The 14,684-nt window shown below is 33.5% G+C and overlaps 2 protein-coding genes across 2 annotated transcripts; one reads left to right on the forward strand and one right to left on the reverse strand.

The window, feature by feature from the left end:
- Positions 1-10,723, forward strand: LOC123704150. Its single transcript, XM_045652447.1, has 6 exons — positions 1-264; positions 6,813-6,878; positions 7,173-8,554; positions 9,025-9,202; positions 9,505-9,551; positions 9,978-10,723. The coding sequence occupies exons 2-6, from the start codon at positions 6,833-6,835 to the stop codon at positions 10,149-10,151; spliced, it is 1,827 nt and encodes a 608-aa protein (XP_045508403.1). The 5' UTR covers positions 1-264; positions 6,813-6,832; the 3' UTR covers positions 10,152-10,723.
- A 1,334-nt stretch (positions 10,724-12,057) lies between these two features.
- On the reverse strand, positions 12,058-14,361 carry LOC123704049. The gene is made up of 5 exons (XM_045652305.1): positions 14,126-14,361; positions 13,727-13,890; positions 13,193-13,368; positions 12,730-12,821; positions 12,058-12,524 (listed from the first exon to the last, which is right to left on the reverse strand). The coding sequence occupies exons 1-5, from the start codon at positions 14,212-14,214 to the stop codon at positions 12,113-12,115; spliced, it is 933 nt and encodes a 310-aa protein (XP_045508261.1). The 5' UTR covers positions 14,215-14,361; the 3' UTR covers positions 12,058-12,112.
- Positions 14,362-14,684: the final 323 nt, after the last annotated feature.

The raw sequence follows: 14,684 nt of genomic DNA on the forward strand, positions 1-14,684 counted from the left end.
TCCCCCGTACCAGAAACACGCGTGGCAACAAATCGATATTGCATGGTGCAGTTTTGTATGGGAGCGAGCGACAGTATCGCTTGACGCTCGTCGTTCGGGATGTCGTGGTAGGGGGCCGGTTGGTTTTAGAATGGATGTTTCGTTCGGCGCGCGGCGCCATTTCGTCACGAAAGATGTTGGAAGCGTGTGTATTTGGGGCGTATTGATACGATTATTGTACTTTTTACGCCATTTGAAGACTCCAACAGCTGTCTACTAATATTGGTAAGATCATTTTATCATTCTAGACTATAATTTTCATAATTGATTGTGTTAGTATTAAGATATTTGTATTGTTTTGCTAACGTTGCATATATCGATATGTAGAGCGAACGAAATAGCGCTGTCAGTGGAGTGACGTCACGGGAGGTCGATGGAATTTGTTGATACGCGATTTTCGACTTTATGCCTACGTGTATAGGCACTTTCATATTTTAACTTATTTTGTAAAAAGTGTTTAGTTTCTATTCATGCCTTAGGTTCGTTATTTTGAGGCTATTTGGTATTTTGGTGATTTTTGTGTAGTATTGTGCGAATGTAGTTTTAGGTATTTATGTTTTGCATGTACTGTACAGAGAGGTTATTATATTTTGTTGAATGAAATGTATGACAATAATCCATTAAAAGGATTTAACAGCTGTTAAGATGTCTCTTTCTCGCATGTGCATTCGCGAATAGCGCTATTTCATTCACTCTTTTACTTATTTATAGAGATGTCTTGGGTTTGGTAGCGTCCATTGGCGACTCATAAATTTCACTAGTGATGTACTCAAAAATGAAATGTTGTGTTGTCGATAAATCGAATAATGCTTACTAATCAATATTTTTGCTATGACCTAGATTTTCATTATTTTAAGAACCTTGCACTCAATTTTAAGTTTATAATTATAGACATAATTAGAATGATCGAATATCGTGTGGTTAATTAGATCAATTTTTGGATTAAAAAAATACATTGTTCACAAAAATCAGAGTGAAAAAATATGTGTTCATTTTCTGAATTCAAAATATTACAGTAATAAACATTAAGCTTAGTTAGCAAATAATAAAACTAATGACATTTAATTATCGAAATTATACTAATGTGTTTTCTCATAAGTAGAACTATTTCATAGTTAGACTCATCGACACATAACATGGAAAAAAGAGCTTGTGTGCTGAGCACACGTGTCAGAAATGAAACTTCTTCAAGATTCAAAGATGCTTCGCCTTACTCCATGACGTGACAGTATTGCCATGACGCGACCTTGAAATTTTACTCTCAACGCGCCTAAAGTTTAACTCAAAAACATTAATACTTAGGTACCTACTAGTAGTCTGTCCTGAGGTGATGTCATATTATAAATACAAAAGTTGATAAGAATGTATGGATGCATGTTTGTTACTCTTTCATGCGAAACCAATTGAACGGATTTTGAAGACACTTGGCAGAGATGTAGCTTCTGTACCAGAAACATATTAGCTATACTTTTGCGAATGAAACTGCGCGGTAGAGCTAGTAAAGAATATTTTAACTTTTTCTTTTAGTCTTAAAGAAATACGTAATAAATTGCTACTACCTACTAAGTTTTTAATAACTGTGATTAAATTTATAAATTGGTTATTTGAATTAACTTTAATGTACCAAAAATGAACTTAAAATATCCCAACATATATTTATTAAGTTATCAATGGTAATGCAATCTAGTATTCCAACACTAATACTGGATTTGACTGATTCTAGTAAAAAATAATCTAAATATTAGATGTCGTAAAAAAGTACATAATTATTATTATCATCGACATCTCACAGCGCGGTAACATCACTACACTAAAAATAAAATGTCTGCCGTTCCTACGAAGGGGACCTTTCTCCATTAAGTGGAGATAAAACCACTGTAAACGAATTTTAACCTTAAGCCCTTGAAATAAGGTTGAATATTCATATAAAATGTAATATCAGGTAGAATTTTCGTTCCCGTATTCAATTTTGAACCTTAACATGTAAGGAAATAAAGTATATTTTGTACTGGATATAGTTTTTTGACTTTGATGGGAATAAAAATGAAGGACGGAATGCTTTATTACGATTTTGAAATTGGAATACTGACAGGGTGAGGGAAAGAGATATATGCTAGAGTGAGACGGCAATAGACATGTTTGCCAATTAGGAGCGATTCCCTGATTTTATGGAGATTTTGACTTTTGATTGAGCATTGAATTTCGTTTGTTTGTTCGAGTAGGACTTGAAAACTGCTGTATCGTTTTTAATGGTCTTTTGAAATTGAATCATTTATTTATCGTAGGAACGTAATTAACATAAAAATAAATTAGTAATTATTTTGTTAATTAAAAATAAATGTATTTTTCTAAAATCGACAATACTTAAAAAAGAAGAAGTGTTAAAATCATTTTTTTATTTAAAATTAAGTTACTAATATACAGTAAGTACTTATAATACTAGGAAACATTCTTAAACACGTTGTTTGTTTCAAATCAAATATTATGCCTACATCATTAAAATCTTCTGTTAATATCCACGATACCTATCCGTTGTTGAAAACAGAATCAAAATCGGTGCAGGAATTTTGTTTATTGCGGCGATACTTTCTTTAAAAAAATCTAACCTATCGAAATTCTTTTACGTACCTACCAGGTAGAAGAAAAAAGAAGTAGGAAACGGATATAGGTACCTAACAGTCATAGATTTTAGCAATTTCTATAAATTCTTGCGGATCTAGGCAATTTCTAATGTTGTCTATGATTCTAGGCTAGGCTATATTAAATTACTAGATTCCGCCCGCGGCTTCGCCCGCGTTTTCAAAGAAAAACTCGCATAGTTCCCGTTCCCGTTGGATTTCCGGGATAAAATCTATTCTTTGTGTTAATCCAAGATATGTGTGCTAAATTTCATTGTAATCGGTTCAGTAGAATTTGCGTGAAAGAGTAACAAACACACACAGACACATCCTCACAAACTTTCGCATTTATAATATTAGTAGGATAGGATGCAGGCCTGCAAGTATACCTATGTAATCTATACATATAATAAATCTGTAGAAGGGTCAATTCTGTACATTGAAAATATTGAAAAAATAAATACCAGGGGGTGTTACTGGATCGATACCAAACCCAAATATGTGATTAAAAAAATTATTGTCTGTCTGTCTATCTGTCTGTCTGTCTGTCTGTATGTGAAGGCATCACGTGAAAACTAACGGTTCGATTTCGATGAAACTTGGTATAATTATACCTTATTATCCTGGGCGTAAAATAGGATACTTTTTATCCTGGAAAAATACGTAGAAAAAAAATAATCTTAACTTTTCAGTTTTATAGACGTTGTTCTGTAGAACCGCGAACACACGTTGCGTATTATTATAGGCCTAGCCGTATTTGGGTCCAATAGATATTTATAAGATGTTTAATTGTCAGAGTTACTCAAAATGGAAATAAACCATCCACGCGAAGACCGACATCCGCGCGGACGGAGTCGCGGGCGGAAGCTAGTATAGAATAAAATTAGGAATAAGTACTTTATAATATTATTTATTAATTTATTTAATTTAAACAATTAAACAGAGATCCATTAATGTTAGTACGTGACTTCTAAGCTAATGTTAGTAAATAGCTGCATTTGTTTTACTATAGCTTTCCGCCCGCGTTTTCAAAGAAAAACCCGAATAGTTGCCCGTTCCCGTAGGATTGCCGGGATAAAACCTACCCTATGTGTTGATCCAAGTTACCATCTATATGTGTGCTTAATTTCATTGTAATCGGTTCAGTAGTATTTGCGTGAGAGTAACAGATACCTACCTACACATAGATACATCCATACCTACTCAAAAACTTTCGAATTTATAATATTAGGTAGTAGGAACTAGGAAGGATCAGAGGATAGGATAGGATAGGTAGATACATCGTACACAAACTAAGCAAAGCTATTGGCTTTTGGCTGTTGGCTATTTATGGGCGTAATCTATACTAATATTATAAAGCTGAAGAGATTGTTTGTTTGTTTGAACGCGCTAATCTCAGGAATTACTGGTCCGATTTGAAAATTTCTTTCGGTTATAGATAACCTGGTAGGTAACTGGTGATAGAGGATGTTGTGTCCGTTCAGAAAAATGAATTTTGTGTTAAGTAAAAGTCCCTTAATTTTCAAAATATCCATACTAATACTAATATACTAATAATATTATAAATGCGAAAGTAACTCTGTCTGTCTGTCTGTAACTCAATCACGCCTAAACTATACTGCACCAATTTGCATGAAATTTGGTATGGAGATATTTTGATACCCGAGAAAGGACATAGGCTACTTTTTATCCCGGGAAAATGACGCAATCCCGTAAAGCCCACGGGAACGGGAACTATGCGGGTTTTTCTTTGACAGCGCGGGCGGAGCCGCGGGCGGAAACCCAGTTCGATATAATTAGCAAAATTTGAAAAATATCACACCCTTGTCCACTTTCTCTAATGTCTTTTGTGCCCAACAAAAGTGATTGAAAGGGGTGTGATCTCATAAGCTAAGCTGAAAGGCCATTTATACAGGGTGTCCCACTATCGGTATACTAAGCGTGAAGGGACGTGTCGTTCATGATCACGTAAAAATACCTACTTAAACAACAAAATTACGTCAAAAATTTTTTTCCTAAAATTTTCCTGAAAATCCATGTTTTCTTCTCTAGCTTCTCGCAGCCGGCATACCGCTTCGCTAATGTGAGCATTTTTTCTATGAAAACTGGCAAAGTTGGGCGGGTTGCTTGTTATGGGTGTACACATAGAGGTTTAAGAATTATTCACCTACCTATTTGAAAAAAAATGCGTCTAGAATTTTATAAGTATTTTTTACGAACTCAGCGTATGCAAAACTATTACCTCCATTGAGCTTAGTATACCAACAGTGGGACACCCTGTAGAAATAGATACCTATTCAAAATCATCACCACTTACCTTTAAAAGAAATAATAAATATAATAGGAGATATATTTATAGATCAATATCATCGATTTAGCTTATGTATTTGTATTATAGGTACCTATGAAGCTCTATTTTTTACATTTGTAAAAAAATAAACATCTAGCGAGTTAACCGGTTTTCATAATTCTCGTGGGTGTCTTATGCCTATTGCCTACCTAAATAGTTTTTTTGTTTCATGATAACTTGATACGTATCTTGATATTTAAATCGTGAAGTGTAACCTTGTTGGCTACTGTATATTTACAAATCTATATATAATATAATGAATCGCCAAATGTGTAATTGCTAAGCGTAAAACTCGAGAACGGCTAGACCAATCCGGATAGGTAAGGGTAGAACAACGTCTGCAGCTAGTTAAGAATAAAACGATGCTATAGGTACAATTAAAATAATTTTAGTTGTTTTGTCGTAGCCAGAAATGTGTGTGAAATAATTTTATTTCCGTAGGTAGGTACTACATGGGCTTCGCGGTTTTACCCGCGTGGTTCCGCTCCTGTTGGTCTTAGCGTAATGATGTGTAGCCTATTATAGCCTTCCTCGATAAATGGGGTATCTAACACGAAAATAATTTTTCAAATCGGACCAGTAGTTCTTGAGATTAGCGCGTTCAAACAAACAAACAAACAAACTCTTCAGCTTTATAATATTAGTACCTATAGGTATATAGATTTTAAATATCATAATATCGAACTACAACGAATACCAGGAATACAATTTTAAGGTAGAGAAGAGATCCATACTAATATTATAAATGCGAAAGTAACTCTGTCTGTCTGTCTGTATGTTACTCAATCACGCCTAAACTACTGAACCAATTTGCATGAAATTTGGTATGGAGATATTTTGATACCCGAGGACATAGGCTACTTTTTATTGCGAAAGATGTACCACGGGCGAAGCCGGGGCGGACCGATAGTATCTTAATAAGTAGATACCTATATAAGGAATATTTACCTATATATTTTTTTATTCATGTTTTAAATGGCGTCAAGGTAGCTACCGACATACAATATACTTAAAACTGGTATTTCAAGGATGGACCCTCATTATTATAAACTAGCTTCCGCCCGCGACTCCGTCCGCGCGGAAAAATTAAGAAAAATTGCGATTTATTTTTTTTCTACGTATTTTTCCGGGATAAAAAGTATCCTATTTTATGCCCAGGATAATAAGGTATAATTATACCAAGTTTCATCGAAATCGAACCGTTAGTTTTCACGTGATGCCTGAACATACAGACAGACAGACAGACAGACAGACAGACAAAAATTTTTTTAATCACATATTTGGGCTTGGTATCGATCCAGTAACACCCCCTGCTATTTATTTTTTCAATATTTTCAATGTACAGAATTGACCCTTCTACAGATTTATTATATGTATAGATTCGAAAGTTTTTTTGGGTCGTCTTTTTTTTAAACGTCGCAACGGAGCGATGTCATTTACTGTACCGATTTGGATGTAATATGCATTTTCGTTATAATTGGCTAACGGCCATTTTCAATATCCTGAGTTGGGAGTAAAACTTCAATGTCGCGTCATGGCAAAACCGTCACGTCATGGAGTAAGGCGGAGATTTTGGTATCATTGAATCGTGACAAAGAAAATTTACTTCTGACACGTGTGCTCGGCACACAAGTTCTTTTTTCCGCTACTAAAGTTCTATCACTCGAGCGTTACAAATCTAGGTAGACTATTGAATTCTATCGACTAAGTTGCCTTTGCGATCCATTTCGTCTGGTATATGGGTTTAAATAGGTAAGAAATCACGATTTATTTTCACTTTATATGAATTTTTACTTTTGTTTCAGGTACATAATCTCCATTCAAAATGTCGCTACGGGTCGTTTATGACAACCAAATGCTGGTACCTAGAGGCAAGTATTAAAATGTGTTCTTATATTTTCCAATATTATAAAAAAATGTAAACGAAACTACTCAACCGATATTGAAAATTCTTTAATCCTATGTGACAAGGGCTTATTTTTCTCTATTGCCCGGAAGTAGCTGATACAGTTTTAATTATTTATGAAATCATTCATCATTGCTGAAAAATACGCTTATTATGAGCCATGGTTGTGTGAACAACCATGGCCTTCGTTAATTATAAATTGTTAATTGACAATACCCATCCAAAGTAAAATCGTTAAATTTAATAATTCTCCTTACAGAAGACATGGTTCCAGCATTAATCATAAACCCGCACAACCCACCCCCATGGCTCCAGAACAGCCCCGTGCAACCGCAAATCATTTACATACAACAACAACAACAAAACTACGTGCAGCAATTACAACAAGTTCAACAAGTCCAACAGATAGATCAGAACCAAGTATACATCCAACAATATGGCTACCAGAACCCACAAATGTTCATTCCCAATTACGAACAAATACGACCAATACAAATAGTTCCTAATGTTATGCAAGTACCCGCAAATGCAGAGTATTCAAACGAACGAATAGTCCAAACAATGCAACAGAGTTTCACACCCACACAGAACGTACAGCATCAAAATATACCAATACAGAACATGCAGAATCAAGTGAACACGATGGCTATGCCAATACAAAACCAACAACCAGATAGAATAGAGAATCCACACACACAGGTGCGATTTGCAGATGTTAGAGTACCAAATGTTATACAAATGAGGCCACCAGAACCCGTCAGACAGATGCAACCAAATCAAATACAAGTGCCAAGACCAGAACAGCAATTCCGACCGAACACACGAATGATACGACCGCAAATACCGACAACTACAGTTCATAGACGACCAGTCTTGAATAATAATATAGTTCGAACACCACGCTTTGCGTATAGACCGATACAGCCAAGATTGCGAAGCCAAATGCCGATACAAAAGCGATTTGTGCAATCGACTAGCATGCCAAATGTCATTAACGTAACAAACATGGCCCCAACTCCCATAAACACAATGGAGAATGTCAGTAGAAAACGCAAGAGTGAATCACCTGATGAAATACAAAATAAATTAAATATACTAGCTATTAATAATAGTCCTATACTATTAGGACAACTAGCGACTCCCGCTATACAAAGCGAAATAAAAACTGATAAACCTCCCATACCTGTTGCAGTAACAAATAATTCAGTTAGTACTCAAGTACAAAAGAATGATCTAGAAGCACCACAAATAAATTCAACGCACGGATTGGTCAATCAGATCAATTTAGCACAAAGCTTACTGGATAAAGAGAAATTAGTGAGAAACACTGTATACACGCAAGCTAGAGGTAGAATATTAAACGTTAAGAACGAAATAAAACCTGAAAATGTATCCATCGACGTACAGACAGACGAAGTAATGAAAGAATCAAAAGAAGAACCAAAAGTAGTTGAAATCGAAGTGAAAGAAAACAAAGATATAAAGAAGGTGGAAGAGGTAGATGAAAATATACGAAATGTTAATAAAGGAATCAATACTAGAAGTGAAACGACGGAAGATATGAAATTAACAGACAAAGATTATATCCTAACGCACGTACTAGATGGTTTTGTTATTCAAGAATCGAATGTAGCTTTTCCGGTAAGTTTATTTTTGGTTCAACTTAAAATTAACTTGAATCAAACAACAACAAATAAAAAACCGTTATCAGTAGATATGTATTACATGTATCAGCATGTATAAATAGCTTCATATTAACCACAGAGACCTTTAAAACAGAAGCAATTTTGTCTCAAAAACTACAATGATGGTCGATTAGGCTTACTAGATCTCCCTAGTGCGCCAGAGTATGCAAATTCTGGCTCGAGATTTTTAGAATACACATTCTAGTAAATAGATGCAATACAAAACCTATGTTTCATTGTATATTCTGTGGTCGAAGACAAACACCAGATAAATGATTAAAAAAATAAACAAATTTTATAGTTTTCAATTTTCAGTTATAAATCATTAAGTACTTACAATACTTTAATGAAAAAAAAAACAATAGTCGTCGAAGTTAAGCTTCAATTGGGACTAGATGTGTTGATGATAATTTAAAACTTTTTCAGATAAGAAAACCACTAGTGGAGAAGACAATACGCCTAAGCTCAGAGACAAAAGAACTAATTCCCAATGTGGAAGACATAGCAGATAAAGATTTAGAAGACCACATACCTTCTGTGGCCATAGTAGTGGATAGAAGTAAGAAATTAGAAGAGAAAGAGAAAGAAAGTGATGTTGATAGAGGTGAGTTTCATTAATATTTGACTTTTAGATAAAAATGTAGATACCCGCATATTTAAAAGAAAATAACGAGATGCTGTTATAGTAAAGATTATTACACAAAGGAAAGCCTAATTTTCTGTAAGCGAAAGCTTCTTTTAGATTTGAAAGATTGGACCACATTTTACAATTCATTATAAGATACTTAGATCTAAGATCTGGTTATTATTTATTGAAGGATACATGTAAAAAAATACTAAAGTATTAGAAACTAGAATTGGAAAGTGTAAAGTTTAAAATTACTAATTTTATTTTTTTTTTTTCAGACAATCCATTTAGAAATCTAACTCCAGCAACCATCAAAACATGGACGGTGAGCCTTACTTACATTATTTATATAAATATAGATTTAATCTTTAATTTGTACTTTTTATATGGGATTTTTTTTTGTTTTTTTTTTTAGTAGTTGCAGCAATAAAGGCTTATTTTATTTTTTAATTTAATTTTATTTATATGGGACTTTGTCTTCTTTTATGTTGCTGTTGTTGTATTCATTGTAAGTAAGTAAGTAAAAACAATTTATCGTACAATGCACACAAAAATAACATTTACATAGGTAAATAAACTTAAAATTTGGCGGCCTTATCGCTTTTAAGCGATTTCTTCCAGGCAACCTTGGGATATTGGAAAAAATATTTTGTGTCGTGTTGATTTATGAACTTTTTTTTGCACATAATTTTCTGCTGCCAAGTTAGAAGAAAACTAAGACTATATTTTTTAACTAATATAATATTTACAGGTGGAACAATTAACCAAACATCTAGACGAAAGTGGCTGGTCAGATACCTCCGCTGCATTCTTCGAACATGAGATAGATGGAGAGTCGCTACTCTTAGTGTCAAAATCGCAATTACTAACCATAGGAGTTAAGGAACAACAGGCTGATATTATTATGGAAATTATGAACAGATAATATTAATTTAAAAAATGATTAAAACGGAGAAACTAATGTTTAATGTTCTTGAGGCAGCGGCTTTGAAAAAAGCCTATGTTTTCTACGTCAAAAGCAATTTGGATACCTAGGTTAATAGATTTTGTTCGAAAGAGCAACACATAAACTAATTTTATATAGAATCAGTGTAAAAGAAAGATAGGATATTAAACATTGTCAATTTTGGGAGATTTTGCCTTGGTGGAAGGCAACACTGTACCTATTATGAAGATGTTTTCTGTATGAAAAGTTAATTATTTAATTGGATATGTATCTAGAGATATGTAGATAAATGTATGTATATATAAATTAGGTTGGTAATTGGAAATAATGGTAACTTTGATATGGTTAAATGATCAAAAACATAACGATTCTAAGTAGCAGGGAGGAGGCATATCCTAATATTTTGGGCAAAGTTATGTGGTGAAAATAAAAAACGAAACATAAGGTTTTCGAGTAAAATATGCAGTGCTTATTGTAAGGATTTTAAAAAGGGCAGATAGAAACGTTGTAATTACAATTTTAGACAACTAAGAGCCGATTTATCAATCCTTGGTTTATATTTATTGGGTCCATGGTTTAAACTTACCCGTCCAATAAAGTATTACTCGATAATATTAAAATGTCACCTGTGAACTGTGAAATGCGGACAATTTCAATACATTTTTGACATTATAGTTTAATACATTATTCAATAAATAAGTTTTAACCAAGCAAGGATTGAAAAATCAGCCCTAAGAAACTAATTATAATATGAACATTGAGAGTTCTCAATTATTTTGATAAAATGTTCACTATTATCTATACTATCTATACTAATATTATAAAGAGGAAAGGTTTGTATGTATGTATGTATGGTTTTCACTCGTAAACTACTGAACCGATTATAATGAAATTTAGTACACATATAGAGGGTAACTTGGATTAACACTTAGGATAAGTTTTATCCCGGAAATCCCACGGGAATGGGAACTATGCGGGTTTTCCTTTAAAAACGCGGGCGAAGCCGCAGGCGGAAATCTAATGTTTAAATAATTTTAGAATGAAATTGTACAATTTAGGTATTTAATATCTGAATGTATGTGTCTTTGTTTTTATATTATTTTGTCTTCCTGTTTTAAATATTTTCATAAATATTGTGATGTAATATTATTTTAAGTTCCAAGACTTTTCTTTTAAACAAGATTATTTTTAACATATGAAAATATAATAAATAGTTAACCAATTAGAATTAAATTGTAAATATTTTCAATATAATTACTGACATAATGAATAAATTTAAAACTGCAATATTCTTTGATTTAGTTGTATTAATAATTTACATTTTATTATAAGTTTTAGAAGCATAGTACCTACTGTATCTATAATGGTGAATACATGATGTTTGTTATACATTTGTTTTATTTATTTATTCAAAAAATGGAGATTTTGAACAAATTTTAAGAGCAGAATTTTTTCGATACTTATGGTCTGATGATAAACCATTGAGATATACATATGGAGATGACACCGCCTACATCACTTATGTTCCGCTGCTCAACATACGCCATATGGCGTAACTGCACGCTCATTTTTTATTTGTTTTAAAGTGAAACGCATTAAATATGCCTTCGTATGTGTTACGATGTTGCACAAATAATACGGAAAAGTGCAAAGGGATAACTTTCATCGGTAAGTAGGTACCTAACTAGATAATACTTTTTAAAACTTAGTTTATAGAGCAAAAAAATGGCGCACAGATTTTGTTCATGGTGTCTCCTCCATACGTAGTAATATTATCTCAATGCTTTCTATTACTTAACTAAGTTAAAACAAATCATACCACATACACCTTTATTTATTCAAATGAAAACAAAAACAACACAAATTACATAAGTAGGTAACCTACAAAATTTTAACCATACAAAAAAGATTTTTTTTACATGCGAAGTTGTATTTGACATCTAATTTCTTTTCCCACTCTTTCCCATAAAGTTGACAACTTGTGCAAATGGCGCGAATTTCCCGCGCCGCGTTCTTTTTTTCAAACCTAGACCTGGCAACATATTGTCATCCGATTCAGCTATGGAGGAATCCATGTTTTTTGACGCCATCTCTTCCGATAAATCCGTATCATTTTTATCCGTTTCAGTACAATCTCTGTATTTTCTGCTATATTCGGCTTTTTCACGTCGATATTTAGATGTGTCTGGAGAGCCAAACTTCATGTCTGGTGACTGGCACATGAGGGTGTCGTAGAAAAATTTATCTGCGCGACCTTCGGCTTTGGGTCTCGGTTTTATTTCATCATCCGAGCTTTCGTTGGAGGAATCATGGTGAGGGGAGCCTGGTGACGGCTTCTTTGCGATTCTTGGGCTGTAAAACAATCTTTATTCTTTGATAAAATTAATAATATTTCGACGATTTAGTTAAAATTGGTAAATTTCAATAATTTTTTTGTAACAGAGGTATTAAACAATATTCATACGATGTTCTGTGATTTTGTTTCATAATAGATCGTTAAAATAAAAAAAAGTAGTCTAATTATGCCCGTCGTGTTTAGAGTTCATTTAAAAATTACCATCGTTTTTCACCTGCAAGAACAGGCGTCAACCCGGGCCGGGGAGACGGTGTCGCCATGAGACCAGCAGCTGCGGGATCGTCGCCTTCACCCTGAAGTATTTAATATTCAACTCATTTCTAGCATACACAAAGTTTACAGAGTTTTGTGCTAGCATACAAAAAGGAGATTTAAAAATAAATCAACACAGACAGAGGCTTTATTACTATTCTTGGCCGTTTCATCAATTTCTTGCCGGCTTCATCAATTTTTTGATCACATACTTTTTATAACACGAAGATTGTGGCAATAGTCACACAAAATGTGAGTTAATTTCATCAATTAATGGGTACTCTATCAACTATCTAATGCTATACATAATACAATATTACTTATGAAACGAACTCCAACTTAATCCAAATGTACAGAATACTTATAAGCTACTAGCTTAACTGCTAGATAAGTTACTGGCTTTAGTTATTACTTTATCTGCCAGATGGAAGTAACAATGCGTGATCCTCTCCACGTCTGCCCAGGCGACGATGTAGCGTGCCATCGTTAGCGGTATTTTGGGCAGGAAGTTTGAATGGAATTTGCCCTGGCAGTAGATAGTGATCACGTCTGTGTCCTTCACTTCGAATATTATGCGGAATATTGTGCCTGAAAATATAAAGCTTATGAAACTGATTTTAATTCTACCGAGCTCTGTGTATGATGAATTCGATGAATGATTATGCATGTGATGAATACGTTTATAATTCCCTACTAATGCATAAAGCTGAAGAGTTAGTTTGTTTGTTTGTACATACTAATATCAGGTGCCAGTAGGGCACAGAAGGAAATAGTTAATACGTAACTACTGTTCCGATCTAAACAATAATTAGATAGCTCATTTATCGAGGAAGGCGAATGTAGCTATTATACTATCACGTTAAAACGAAGGGAAAAGAGGAATGCGGGCAAAACCGCGGGCTCTGTTAACAATATGATAAATATACTTTTAACATTTAAATCGCACCAGGGACAAACATATTATAGTTAGTATCCAAATTGCCGCTTCCAATCCATACACCATTTCTTCTCGATAGTGAAATAATATTGTCCCGGTGGAACCTCACGTCGAAATGAAGTACAACGTCACGCGGTTCTTCCCCTTCCTGAGCGCATAGGTTTATTGACATCCTGCAGGTGTTACCATGCATGAGTTTAATTTTGGGAAATAAATGGGAAAATTTTTGAAATTTAAGTTAAAGAATAATAAAGATTAGATGTAGGTAAATATAAAGATTTACTTAACAAGTTTCTGAGTTTATTGTTGAGATAAATGTATTGTAGTAAGTAAAATATTTCTGCTACGTTTTATGAGACAAAAATTCTTTAGACAATATTAAAAAATAAGCAGTTGGCAAATACTGACTTTCTAGCATTTTCCTTGATTCTTCCACCGATTTCGATTCTGTCTCCAATTTTGAGAACAGAAGGTATATTTGCAGTAAAAACGGGCATTTTGATTAAGATTTAATATATTTTGATAACATACAGCCTGGCTTTTCTTCAAGTCAGGCCCAGTTATATTTTTGGTCATTTTGAACGAAAATTTTATACATCTGGAGGATATTAATTTGCAAAATGTATTTTTCCAACAATGCTAAAATAATCGAATTGGCAACTGTCACAATAAATGTCAGGTAACATTTATAAATCAATTTTATTTGTAAAAAGTTTCCAAAGCATTGTATTTATTTAAAAATATGTAGTTAAAGGAGCAAAATCTCCTAGTAGCATCAGTCATAATATTAATTATTGTCTAGTTCTCCAAAATTAATCAAATAAAATCTTAATATTGGGTTTAAATCTTAGATCATTACTTAATGATCTAAGGTTTAAATGAAATGTAAAAAAAAAGCAGAAACCCTAGAGTCTAGGCAGCATCTACGCAGATATTTGACATACCAATGACACAAACGATTTGTCAA

Source organism: Colias croceus, chromosome 28 (assembly GCF_905220415.1).
Source record: "Colias croceus chromosome 28, ilColCroc2.1".
Classification (NCBI taxonomy): domain Eukaryota; kingdom Metazoa; phylum Arthropoda; class Insecta; order Lepidoptera; family Pieridae; genus Colias; species Colias croceus.